At 52.9% G+C, this 13287-nt stretch overlaps 1 protein-coding gene across 4 annotated transcripts in view; it reads left to right on the top strand.

Annotated features, from left to right (window-relative positions):
- Positions 1-2344: 2344 nt before the first annotated feature.
- MALT1 (MALT1 paracaspase) overlaps positions 2345-13287 on the top strand; it is an 81106-nt gene continuing 70163 nt past the window's right edge. For 2 of the 4 annotated variants that reach the window (XM_073343639.1, XM_073343640.1), the window contains exons 1-2: positions 2345-2646; positions 8495-8661. In XM_073343639.1, coding sequence (XP_073199740.1) covers positions 2486-2646; positions 8495-8661 — 328 coding nt within the window. In that variant the 5' untranslated portion in view covers positions 2345-2485. Of the gene's footprint in view, positions 2647-5855; positions 6149-8494; positions 8662-13287 lie in introns of those variants that run through there. The other 2 variants (XM_073343637.1, XM_073343638.1) reach the window with 1 other exon arrangement.

The raw sequence follows: 13287 nt of genomic DNA on the forward strand, positions 1-13287 counted from the left end.
CTCTGTAAACATATATTTAGGCATCTAAGTAAAAGCGGCTTGGTTTTCAGGGGAGTAAAGGTGCTGGGTATACTCAGCTGTCTCTCTCGGTTACAGCACATCACTGGGAAGGCTCCTGTGCTCTATTCCTGGCTTTACCAGTAGATCATTACATGTCACCAGCAAGTCAAGCCTCTTGTCATGTCTTTGCCTCAGTTTAACATGTCACATTGGTTTAAAAAGAGGTGCAATGAGGTTTATAAACCACATTGCGCTCCTGAGATAGAAAGTAATATTGAAGAACAAAGTATTGCTATTTAACAATTCAATTATCTTGCTTTCAGATTAGTAGTGTTTCAAGGAAAACAAAATGTGAACAAATGAGAATCAGAGTACATGGCGTTGGCTAAAATCATCCAATTTGAGTGCCTACAGTTAGCGACCTAACTACATATTTAGGCACCTCAATAGGTGGCCTGATTTTCATAGGTGCTGAATACCCATTGAAGTCAATGGGAGCTGCAGATGCTGCCAGGGATCTTTGAAAATCAGGCCACTTATTTAGGTGACTAACTTTAGGCACCCAAGTTTGAAAACTTGGCGATTGATTGAAATAGATGGTAAAATACAGAGAATTTATTTTTAAGTGATTGAAACAAATCACTGGCAATCTATATAGATACGCATCCTCTGGGTAGCCTCTGACCGTGGGTCTCCCCTGGCATCCAGAATTCAACTTGAAGTGTGGCTAAACTCATGTTTAATTGTTAGTCACCTGTCATACAAGTGAGGCCCCAGGAGTGTAAATGGTTTATTTTCTGAAATATAAAGCTAATTTTGCCTATTTTAAAGACCAGGTTGACTCTCCCCTTTCTGTTTTGTTTTTCATAAGAAAGCTTTTCCCCATGTCTAGGTACCTTCAACTTCATCATGACAAAGGGCAGGGCCAGTAGCTGCTTCTATTTGCAGCAGGCCTAAGCAGAGCAGGAATGGGGACATAGATGCATCTGAGCCTCCCACCCTCAAACTTTGCTTCTAGGCTTTTGTTGTTTCCTAATGAGCATAACAAAAACTTTGATGGTTTCATTATTTCCCTTTCACTTGTTAGAACAGCTGAAGTTTTCATTCACAGACTGAAATTACAGCTTAATGTTTCTAGAATAAAAAAACTTCCAAATTATAGAATCATAGAATATTAGGGTTGGAAGAGACCTCAGGAGGTCATCTAGTTCAATCCCCTGCTCAAAGCAGGACCAACACCAACTAAATCATCCCAGCCAAGGCTTTGCCAAGCCGGGCCTTAAAAACCTCTAAGGAAGGAGATTCCACCACCTCCCTAGGTAACCCATTCCAGTGGTTCACCACCCTCCTAGTGAAACAGTGTTTCCTAAAATCCAACCTAGACCTCCCCCACTGCAACTTAAGACCACTGCTTCTTGTTCTGCCATCTGCCACCACTGAGAACAGCCAAGCTCCATCCTCTTTGGAACCCCCCTTCAGGTTCCAAAGAGGAACATATTTATGTATGTTTCACCCAGATATAGGCCCTGTTGGTAGTGTATGGGCATTTCAAAGCTCTCCCTGGATCTTAGCCTGAGGGCATGCCCGTCCTTCCAAACTATCAGCCTAATGATCCATACTCCATGGGGGGAGGGGGGGGGATAAGAGGAGGGTGTCTCTGACTACTAATTAGCTACTACAACAATTTAGCAACTTGGTGGCCTGGGTAGTACTGAGAGGAGTTGGGACATGGGGCGGTGAGCAAGGCCCCATGGCAGGATCAGGCTGAGGTGAACTGGACTGGTACAGGGAGTGGGGAGCCATTCCAGGGTCTGGCTGAACTGAGGTGAGTGGTTGCGGGGGACCCATAGCAGAGTGATGCTTTAGCAAGGGACAGGCCAGGACAAGTTGAAAGAGTGGGGCAATCATGGCATGGTTAGACTGAGGGAAGGGCTGTGGGGAGCTGGGAGGCACAGCTGGGTGAGGATCTCCATAAGGGGCTCTGGGGGGCAGGCACAGAGACTAGGTAGTCATGCAGGGAAAGGGAGATGAGGGCTGGCATAGTGAGTGGAGAGAACAGCAGGGTCAAGCTGAAGTGAGATGAAGCGGGGGGAGGCACGGGGGGAACCCCGGTAGGATCAGACTCTCGGAAGGGCTGGCACAGGCATGTCTGGGGGAACCAGAGGCTGGGGCACAGAGCCGAAGGGGCTGACAAAGTAAAGAGGAGCCTCAGCCCGGGCAGGTTGAAGTGAGGAGGGGGGCTGGCCCAGGAAACGGGGCCGTCGCGGCGGTCGGGCGGGGCTGACACCGCAGGGCGAGGGAGGGTGGCGAGGACAGACGAGACCCAGCAGCTCCCTGCTCGCCCGGCGGGTGGTTGCTGGGGCGGGAATCCCCGGCTGGCTCCTTCCGGGTGCAGGCGCCACCTCCGCCCCGTTCCCGGAGCCTGAGGCGCGGGGGAGGTTCAAACCGCTCCCGGGGCCGCTCGCAGGGGTCTCTGCTCCCCGCGATGTCGGTCTCGCCCGTGGCCCCGCTGGGGTCGCTGCCCATTAACCTGCTCAGGGAGCCGCTGCTCCGGCGGCTCAGTGGCGTGCTGGACCGCGCAGCTCCGGGCAGGGGCTGGAGAGACTTGGCGCAGCGAGCCGGGAGCCACGGCAGGGTCCAGCTCAGGTGAGGGCAGCCCCCTGGGGGCGCCGAGGCAACGGCAGGCGGGGGGCAGGAGCGGTGGGGTGCCTGGCGCGCAGGAGCCCGGGCGAGTCGGGACAGAGGGTCTGGCGCCGGGCGGGGGAGAGGCACATGGGGCAGGCTCAGGTGAAACGAGCAGCCGGCGGGAGCCTGGCACAGGGGGCAAGTGAGGGTGGCTGGGGAGCCTGGCACAGGGAGGGGAGAGCCCTGCGGGAGGGGGGGCAAGTGAGGGTGGCTGGGGAGCCTGGCACAGGGAGGGGAGAGCCCTGCGGGGGGGGGGCAAGTGAGGGTGGCTGGGGAGCCTGGCACAGGGAGGGGAGAGCCCTGCGGGAGGGGGGGCAGGTGAGGGTGGCTGGGGAGCCTGGCACAGGGAGGGGAGAGCCCTGCGGGAGGGGGGGCAGGTGAGGGTGGCTGGGGAGCCTGGCACAGGGAGGGGAGAGCCCTGCGGGAGGGGGGGCAGGTGAGGGTGGCTGGGGAGCCTGGCACAGGGAGGGGAGAGCCCTGCGGGAGGGGGGGCAGGTGAGGGTGGCTGGGGAGCCTGGCACAGGGAGGGGAGAGCCCTGCGGGGGGGGGCAAGTGAGGGTGGCTGGGGAGCCTGGCACAGGGAGGGGAGAGCCCTGCGGGGGGGGGGCTGGTGAGGGTGCGGCTGGGGAGCCTGGCACAGGGGGCAAGTGAGGGTGGCTGGGGGCCCTGGCACAGGGAGGGGAGAGCCCTGCGGGGGGGGGCAGGTGAGGGTGTGGCTGGGGGCCCTGGCACAGGGAGGGGAGAGCCCTGGGGTGGGGCAGGTGAGGGTGCGGCTGGGGGCCCTGGCACAGGGAGGGGAGAGCCCTGCGGGGGGGGCAGGTGAGGGTGTGGCTGGGGGCCCTGGCACAGGGAGGGGAGAGCCCTGGGGGTGGGGCAGGTGAGGGTGTGGCTGAGGAGCCTGGCACAGGGAGGGGAGAGCCCTGCGGGAGGGGGGGCAGGTGAGGGTGGCTGGGGAGCCTGGCACAGGGAGGGGAGAGCCCTGCGGGGGGGGGCAGGTGAGGGTGGCTGGGGAGCCTGGCACAGGGAGGGGAGAGCCCTGCGGGAGGGGGGGCAGGTGAGGGTGGCTGGGGAGCCTGGCACAGGGGGCAGGTGAGGGTGGCTGGGGAGCCTGGCACAGGGAGGGGAGAGCCCTGCGGGAGGGGGGGCAGGTGAGGGTGGCTGGGGAGCCTGGCACAGGGAGGGGAGAGCCCTGGGGGAGGGGCAGGTGAGGGTGGCTGGGGAGCCTGGCACAGGGAGGGGAGAGCCCTGCGGGAGGGGGGGCTGGGGAGGGTGCGGCTGGGGAGCCTGGCACAGGGGGCAAGTGAGGGTGGCTGGGGGCCCTGGCACAGGGAGGGGAGAGCCCTGGGGTGGGGCAGGTGAGGGTGCGGCTGGGGGCCCTGGCACAGGGAGGGGAGAGCCCTGCGGGGGGGGGGCAGGTGAGGGTGTGGCTGGGGGCCCTGGCACAGGGAGGGGAGAGCCCTGGGGGTGGGGCAGGTGAGGGTGTGGCTGAGGAGCCTGGCACAGGGAGGGGAGAGCCCTGCGGGAGGGGGGGCAGGTGAGGGTGGCTGGGGAGCCTGGCACAGGGAGGGGAGAGCCCTGGGGGAGGGGCAGTAAGGGTGTGGCTAGGGAGCCTGGCACAGGGAGGGGAGAGCCCTGCGGGAGGGGGGGCAGGTGAGGGTGCGGCTGGGGAGCCTGGCACAGGGAGGGGAGAGCCCTGCGGGAGGGGGGGCAGGTGAGGGTGCGGCTGGGGAGCCTGGCACAGGGGGCAAGTGAGGGTGGCTGGGGAGCCTGGCACAGGGAGGGGAGAGCCCTGGGGGAGGGGGGGCAGGTGAGGGTGGCTGGGGAGCCTGGCACAGGGAGGGGAGAGTCCTGGGGGAGGGGCAGGTGAGGGTGGCTGGGGAGCCTGGCACAGGGAGGGGAGAGCCCTGCTGGAGGGGGGGCTGGTGAGGGTGCGGCTGGGGAGCCTGGCACAGGGAGGGGAGAGCCCTGCGGGGGGGGGGGGGGCTGGGGAGGGTGCGGCTGGGGAGCCTGGCACAGGGGGCAAGTGAGGGTGGCTGGGGGCCCTGGCACAGGGAGGGGAGAGCCCTGGGGTGGGGCAGGTGAGGGTGCGGCTGGGGGCCCTGGCACAGGGAGGGGAGAGCCCTGGGGGTGGGGCAGGTGAGGGTGTGGCTGGGGGCCCTGGCACAGGGAGGGGAGAGCCCTGGGGTGGGGCAGGTGAGGGTGCGGCTGGGGGCCCTGGCACAGGGAGGGGAGAGCCCTGCGGGGGGGGGCAGGTGAGGGTGTGGCTGGGGGCCCTGGCACAGGGAGGGGAGAGCCCTGCGGGGGGGGGCAGGTGAGGGTGTGGCTGGGGGCCCTGGCACAGGGAGGGGAGAGCCCTGGGGGTGGGGCAGGTGAGGGTGCGGCTGGGGAGCCTGGCACAGGGAGGGGAAAGCCCTGCGGGAGGGGGGGCAGGTGAGGGTGCGGCTGGGGAGCCTGGCACAGGGGGCAAGTGAGGGTGGCTGGGGGCCCTGGCACAGGGAGGGGAGAGCCCTGGGGTGGGGCAGGTGAGGGTGTGGCTGAGGAGCCTGGCACAGGGAGGGGAGAGCCCTGGGGGAGGGGCAGTAAGGGTGTGGCTGGGGAGCCTGGCACAGGGAGGGGAGAGCCCTGCGGGAGGGGGGGCAGGTGAGGGTGTGGCTGGGGGCCCTGGCACAGGGAGGGGAGAGCCCTGGGGGAGGGGCAGTAAGGGTGTGGCTGGGGAGCCTGGCACAGGGAGGGGAGAGCCCTGCGGGAGGGGGGGCAGGTGAGGGTGCGGCTGAGGAGCCTGGCACAGGGAGGGGAGAGCCCTGGGGGAGGGGCAGTAAGGGTGTGGCTGGGGGTCCTGGCACAGGGAGTGGAGAGCCCTGCGGGGGTCAGGTGAAAGTGGCTCCCAGACTGCTGCGCTGGGCATCACAACATGGGGAGTAGATGGCCAGCCCTCTGTGGAGAAAGAGGTGGTTAGGGACTATTTAGAAAAGCTGGACGTGCACAAGTCCATGGGGCCGGACGAGTTGCATCCGAGAGTGCTAAAGGAACTGGCGGCTGTGATTGCAGAGCCATTGGCCATTATCTTTGAAAACTAATGGCGAACGGGGGAAGTCCCGGATGACTGGAAAAAGGCTAATGTAGTGCCAATCTTTAAAAAAGGGAAGAAGGAGGATCCTGGGAACTACAGGCCAGTCAGCCTCACTTCAGTCCCCGGAAAAATCATGGAGCAGGTCCTCAAAGAATCAATCCTGAAGCACTTACATGAGAGGAAAGTGATCAGGAACAGTCAGCATGGATTCACCAAGGGAAGGTCATGCCTGACTAATCTAATCGCCTTCTATGATGAGATTACTGGTTCTGTGGATGAAGGGAAAGCAGTGGATGTATTGTTTCTTGACTTTAGCAAAGCTTTTGACACGATCTCCCACAGTATTCTTGTCAGCAAGTTAAAGAAGTACGGGCTGGATGAATGCACTATAAGGTGGGTAGAAAGTTGGCTAGATTGTCGGGCTCAACGGGTAGTGATCAATGGCTCCATGTCTAGTTGGCAGCTGGTGTCAAGTGGAGTGCCCCAGGGATCGGTCCTGGGGCCGGTATTGTTCAATATCTTCATAAATGATCTGGAGGATGGTGTGTTTTGCACTCTCAGCAAATTTGCGGATGATACTAAACTGGGAGGAGTGGTAGATACGCTGGAGGGCAGGGATAGGATACAGAGGGACCTAGACAAATTGGAGGATTGGGCCAAAAGAAATCTGATGAGGTTCAATAAGGATAAGTGCAGGGTCCTGCACTTAGGATGGAAGAATCCAATGCACAGTTACAGACTAGGGACCGAATGGCTAGGCAGCAGTTCTGCGGAAAAGGACCTAGGGGTGACAGTGGACGAGAAGCTGGATATGAGTCAGCAGTGTGCCCTTGTTGCCAAGAAGGCCAATGGCATTTTGGGATGTATAAGTAGGGGCATAGCGAGCAGATCGAGGGACGTGATCGTTCCCCTCTTTTCAACATTGGTGAGTCCTCATCTGGAGTACTGTGTCCAGTTTTGGGCCCCACACTACAAGAAAGATGTGGATAAATTGGAGAGAGTCCAGCGAAGGGCAACAAAAATGATTAGGGGTCTGGAACACATGAGTTATGAGGAGAGGCTGAGGGAACTGGGATTGTTTAGTCTGCAGAAGAGAAGAATGAGGGGGGATTTGATAAATTTGTTGACAAATTTGACAAAATTGTTGCAAGGGAGAAAATATACTGGTACAAATTGGTCTGCTTTGTAGTCTTCCTGCCAGGATGTCTTCACACTTGTCTGCTGCTGAAGTTTATTGGATCTTGGGTTATGTTAGTGTCCCTTTTTCTCAAGAGTCTAAAAACCCTTTCCTATCACCACCTTATCAATTAATCTGTAGCAAGTACATGGTAATTAAATAAAGGGGTTCTAAATAAACGTTTCTTGTGGTGACATATGACTTCATATATTTCCATAACTTTGATCCTCTCCTAATTCTTCACATTTTGAGACTATCCAGAAAAGGTTATTAGAAGTGGCTGTGAACGCTTAAGACTGAAGTTTTAATGCATGGATCTCTACGTCTGCAATTACAGATTGACAATGAAGCGTAAATACATTCATAGACTTTAAGGTCAGAAGGGACCATCTAGTCTGACCTCCTGCACATTGCAGGCCACAGAAGGCCCCTAACCTCTCGTTGAGTTTCTGAAGTCCTCAAATCATGGTTTAAAGACTTAAAGTTACGGAGAATTCACCATTTGCACTAGTTTAAACTTGCAAGTAACCCATGCTGCAGAGGAAGGTGAAATCACAGAATATCAGGGTTGGAAGGGACCTCAGGAGATCATCTAGTCCAACCCCCGGCTCAAAGCAGGTCCAATCCCCATTTTTTGTCCCATATCAACTAAACGGCACCCTCAAGGATTGAACTGACAACCCTGGGTTTAGCAGGCCAATGCTCAAACCACTGAACGATCCCACCAAACTATCAGATTGATCTCAGCCAATCTGACCCAAATGTGGTGATCAGTTAGACCTTGAGCATGTGGCCAAGACCCACTAGGCAAATGTCTAATATTTAATCTTTCTTAAACTATAGCAGTACATCAGTGATGAAAGCATCATTTCTGAAATAGTGTCTTCCTGGAACCACAGTTTAAATCCTGCCATTGGTGACTCATTGTTTATTGCTTCTGAAGTCGGCACACCGTAAATGGAAAGGTTTTTGCACAGGTATTTGGTTTTTCAGAGGAGATCATGAAAAGTGAAGTCCTGCCTACAAGTGGAGGAGTCTGCCCACTGTATTGGCTAGAATTGTTCTACACACAAATATTCTTTGTGTGGCATGCAGTTCACCTTCATTCCAGGCAGCTTAATTAAAGTGGCTGTGTATGATTTGTATACAGTTGTCATGTATTTTGAAATCCTCTTGAGTTGAGATGCTGCATATGTGTAAGATACTTTAAATACTTCCAGGAAACAATAAAATATAGAACTGGGAACATACCTCACATTAGTGGAATAATCTCTACTAGATTCATATATGAAAATCCACTGCTTAATTGGAGTCAGAAGTGTACATCAGGAAGATCTTGTATTTGTAGTAATGAACCAGATTCCTGTCAGTAATTTCCCCTGCAAAAATGAATATTTACTTTCACATATTCAGTTTTATCAATATTTCCGTACAAGGCAATCTCATCGGGGCAAAATTAGGTATGAGTATTGCACAGAGATCAGGTTTCTCTTTCTCCATTTTAAATTGATCAGCTGGCATACACACAAATGCACTTAACATTTTTATTTTATTTTTTGCAGTTCTCTGGAGTTGGAACAATGTTCTCTCAAAGTACTGGAGCCAGACGGAAGCCCCAGTTGGAGTCTCCTGAGACTAATGGGTGAAAGGGGTTGCACTGTGGTGGAACTGATGGAATTCTTACAGGCCCTGGAACACACAGAGGCTCTTCAGTGTCTCAGTCCTCCAGGTTAATTTTCGTTCTTAAATTCACCATTTATATGCATTATGCTGGAAACTCACTGCGGGAAGGGTCCTGTTTTACCTTTTTATAGGTAAAAGCTAGCAATACTACACTTCCAATTTGGAAACTGAAAAAACTTCCATAATCAAAGTCTTTTTTTATTTATACAGAAGTATTGAGGTGTGTGGTGTGTTGTTTTTTTATTTATTTTATTTTATTTTTTTAAGAATCCAGAATAGATGAACTGTTAGGAACAGATGGGCAGAACAGAAGAGTCTGTTATGAAGACAATAGGTATATTTGGGAGGGAAGGTAGATGGTTTGCTTGCCTAATTATTTAAAAAGTAAGGTTTTTGTTTGTTTTGTTTTTCCTACTGTAAGCCCTGCAGCCAGGACCACACAGGAGTCTGGAAAAGTGGATTCTTTTCTGTCTTATGAATCAACAGAACTGTCATTGGTCTACACTTAAAATTTGGATTGACCTAACTGGGTTGCTCAGTAGTGTGAAAAATTCACACTCCTAAGTGCCTTAGTTAAGCCAATGTAACCCCACCATTGTGGACCTGGCTAGGTCAATGGAAAAATTCTTCAGTCAACCAAACTGCTGCTTGGGAAGGTGGATTACCCATATCAATGGAAAAACTCTTTTGTCGATGTAGGAAACGTCTACATACATACAGGCCTGCTGACAGTGGGGGAGCAAAGGGGGCAATTCCCCACAGACCCAGGCAATTTAAAAAGGTCCAGGGGCCCCCAGCTGCTGCTGCGGTAGCGGCTGCTGGGAGCCCTGGGCCCTTTTAAATTGCCAGAGTGGGCTGCAGGCAGAGATGAAAGTAAGCTGGAAGGCCCGGTACAGTGTATCAGCAAGAGCCGGTGTGCCGTACCGGGACCGGCTTTCCCAGATGGCAATTTAAAGCCCTGGGGTAGCAGTGGAGGGGCTCTGGCAGGGATTTAAAGAGTCCCGGGGCTCCAGCCCACGCTACCGCCCTGGGGCCTCATCTGGAGTACTGTGTCCAGTTTTGGGCCCCATGCTACAAGAAGGATGTGGATAAATTGGAGCAAGTCCAGTGAAGGGCAACAAAAATGATTAGGGGTCTGGAACACATGACTTATGAGGAGAGGCTGAGGGAACTGGGATTGTTTAGTCTGCAGAAGAGAAGAATGAGGGGGGATTTGATAGCTGCTTTCAACTACCTGAAAGGTGGTTCCAGAGAGGATGGTTCTAGACTATTCTCAGTGGTAGAAGAGGACAGGACAAGGAGTAATGGTCTCAAGTTGCAGTGGGGGAGGTTTAGGTTGGATATTAGGAAAAACCTTTTCACTAGGAGGGTGATGAAACACTGGAATGCGTTACCTAGGGAGGTGGTAGAATCTCCTTCCTTAGAAATTTTTAAGGTCAGGCTTGACAAAGCCCTGGCTGGGATGATTTAATTGGGGATTGGTCCTGCTTTGAGCAGTGGGTTGGACTAGATGACCTCCTGAGGTCCCTTCCAACCCTGATATTCTATGATTCTATGAAATCCCAGCCTGAGCCCTGCTGCCCGAGCCCTGGGGTAGTGATGGCGGGACTCTGGCGGGGATTTAAAGGGCCGAGGCGATAGTGGCGGCTGGAGCCCCGAGCCCTTTAAATCCCTGACGGAGCCCAGCCGCCGCTACCCCAGGGCTCGGGCAGCAGAGCTCAGGCGGGGATTTAAAGGGCTCGGGGCTCCGGCAGCCACTACCACAGCGGAGCCCCAGGCCCTTTAAACCTCTGCCAGAGTCCAGAGCCCTGGGAAAGCGGTGGCAGCAAGGAGTCCCCAGGGCTCCTCGGTGACTTAAAGGGCCTGGGGCTCCATTGCCATAGCAGCAGCTGGAGCCCTAGGCCCTTTAAATCGCCCCCGAGCCCCAGGGCTCCCAGCCGCCTCTGCAGCTGGTAGCTTGGGGTGATTTAAAGGGCCCGGGGATTTAAAGCTGTGCTTCTTCCAGTTGAGAGCACGCCCCCTGCTCAGGACTCCGGCATACCGTTAAATCCTTTAACTTACTTTCACCGCTGGCCAGAGGGCTCCTAGGCACTCCTGACCACACTGGGCTCTGCGCTTTGGGGGGTCCAGTGGGCTGGCACGATTGGCCAGCTCGGTCAGTCCCAGAAGTGACAGGCGGTCCCAGAAGTGATGGATTCCTCACTTCCGCCCCGGTCCTCCCTCCTCCCCCTCCCCAGGGACGGCCCTGGCCTTGGGGCCCAGAATTGCTATCGGCGAGCCTGTGCCCATAGTGTAGGCATGGCCTAAGACTCCTCTCAACCTAGCTATTGCCTTTCGGAGAGGTGGATTAACTGCACTGATGGAAAAACCCCTTCCGTTGATGTAGGAAGCATCTAAACTACGGCACTACAGCAGCATGGCTGCCATGCGGTAGCTGTGCTGCTGAAGTGTAGACATAACCTGAGCAAACTTATTACTGAGGTCGGAGCACTCATTGTTTGCAGCTGTCCTTTATTACATGAAACAAGGCTAACAAAATGGGGTGCTGATCCTTAATTTGGATTTCTAGATGCTATGCAAATTATACATTTCAACAGAATTCCTATGTGTTAAAAGAGTAAATCTATGAGGGAGACCGCAACTGAGCAGTCATCTTGCTGAATCTAGTCCTACTGCATTTTGATGCTATCTGGTTTTGAATTCTAGATAGTAATTAATGAGATTTCACAAACAGAAAAAGTTAATGTATATACAAGAGCAACAGTCAGAATCATAGGTGAGTTTTGTACTCCTTGTCCCTAATTTTTGAGAATAAATATGTTTTCATTACTACCTATAATGTATTCCAAAAACACCAGGCCAAATTCTGTTTTGTTATATAAATTGGCCCCCTAACATTAGCTTTTATAGTTTAAGGCCTTAAATCTGGGAAGAATTCATACAGGAATTGTTGTTTTAGGAGAAATTAATCTAGATAATCAGTTATCCTGTTCTGTTTCTTAAATCAGCTATGTGGGAATAGCTGTGTGGCATTTTAGACTCACTGTGCCTACTTTTTACAGTTGAATTATTGCTTTCGCCAAGATCGGTATTAGAACTGCAATGTGTTGCTTTGTGTAAAAGGAGGGTAATGTGAAGAATTCAAAGGTATAATGAACTTTTGTGACCGTCTAAATGAAAGTGTATCTGCGTGAACATATTAAGGCCAGGTCTACACTTGAGACTTTTGCAAGTATAGCAGTGTCAGGTACAGAAGTGATTTGGGGAGATGGCGCAACATTTCTATACTGAGAAAATCCCTAGTGTAAGTGGAGAAATGTGGGCTCGACAGAAATACCATTAAGTGAGTACATAATTGGTTAAACAACCACAAACAGAGAATAACTATTAATGGAATGATGTCAGATTGGAGAGAGGTCTCAAGTGGTGTTCCACAGGGATCTATTTTGGGCCCAGTGTTGTTTAACACCTTTATTAATGACCTGGATGGAGGTATAGGGAGCATACTGATCAAGTTTGCAGATGACACAAAGCTGGGGGGCGATTTGCCAATACTTTGGACGATAGAGCTAAAATTCAGAGGGATCTTAATAAATTGGAGAACTGGGCTATAGACGACAAAATGAAACCCAACAAAGACAAATGTAAGGTGCTATACTTAGGGAAGAAAAACCAAATGCACAAATACAGAATGGGGGAAAACTTGGGAGCAGAACTGTTGAGAAGGATCTGGGAGTTGTGGTGGATCACAACCTCAACATCAGTCAGCAACATAATGCTATTGCAAAAAAAGCAAATGCAAGTTTAGGTTGCATTAACAGACGCATAGCATGGGAGGTGATAGTACAGCCCTACTCTGCACTGATTAGGCCCCAGCTGGAGTACGGTGTCCAGTGTTGGTCACCAGTGTATAGAAAGGATTTAGAGAAACTGGAAAGGATCCAGGAGCCGGCGACAAAGATGATTAAAGGGATGAAATGCAAGCCATATAAGCAAAGGAGGAGATTAAGGGGGATATGATAGTGGTCTTCAGATACTTGAAAGGCTGCCATAAAAAAGATGGAGAAAAGTTGTTCTCTTTTGCCACAGAGAGCAGGACAAGAGGTAATGGGTTCAAACTACAGCATAGCAGATTTAGGTAAAATCTCAGGAAAAACTTCCTAAGTGTAAGAACAGTAGGACAATGGAACAGACTGCCTTGTGGAAGCTTCTTCACTGGAGGTTTTCAAAAAGATGTCTTGGATGGTGTAGGCGCAATAAATCCTGCATCTTGGCAAGGGGTCTGACTAGATGACTCTTGCAGCCCCTTCTAACCCTATGATTCTAAAGTGTAGTTATAGCAACATAAAGTGCTTTTATCAGTATAGCTATAGCAGCAAATGTAGACCTGGTCTTAGTGAAGTGTAAAGTAATGAAAAGGTGAAAACATGGGGGGTTTTGCTTTTGTTTTGGGTGCACAAGGAAGGAAGGAGTAGAAATCTCATCCCCTTGGTTATGATTGTGGGAACATAAACAATCTGGTCATGCTCAGCAATAACAGTAGCTGGAGAAGTTGCAGAGTAGCAGCCGTGTTAGTCTGTATCCGCAAAAAGAAAAGGAATACTTGTGGCACCTTAGAGACTAACAAATTTATTTGAGCATAAGCTTTCGTGAGCTACAGCTCACTTCATGC

Source organism: Lepidochelys kempii, chromosome 5 (assembly GCF_965140265.1).
Source record: "Lepidochelys kempii isolate rLepKem1 chromosome 5, rLepKem1.hap2, whole genome shotgun sequence".
NCBI lineage: Eukaryota > Metazoa > Chordata > Testudines > Cheloniidae > Lepidochelys > Lepidochelys kempii.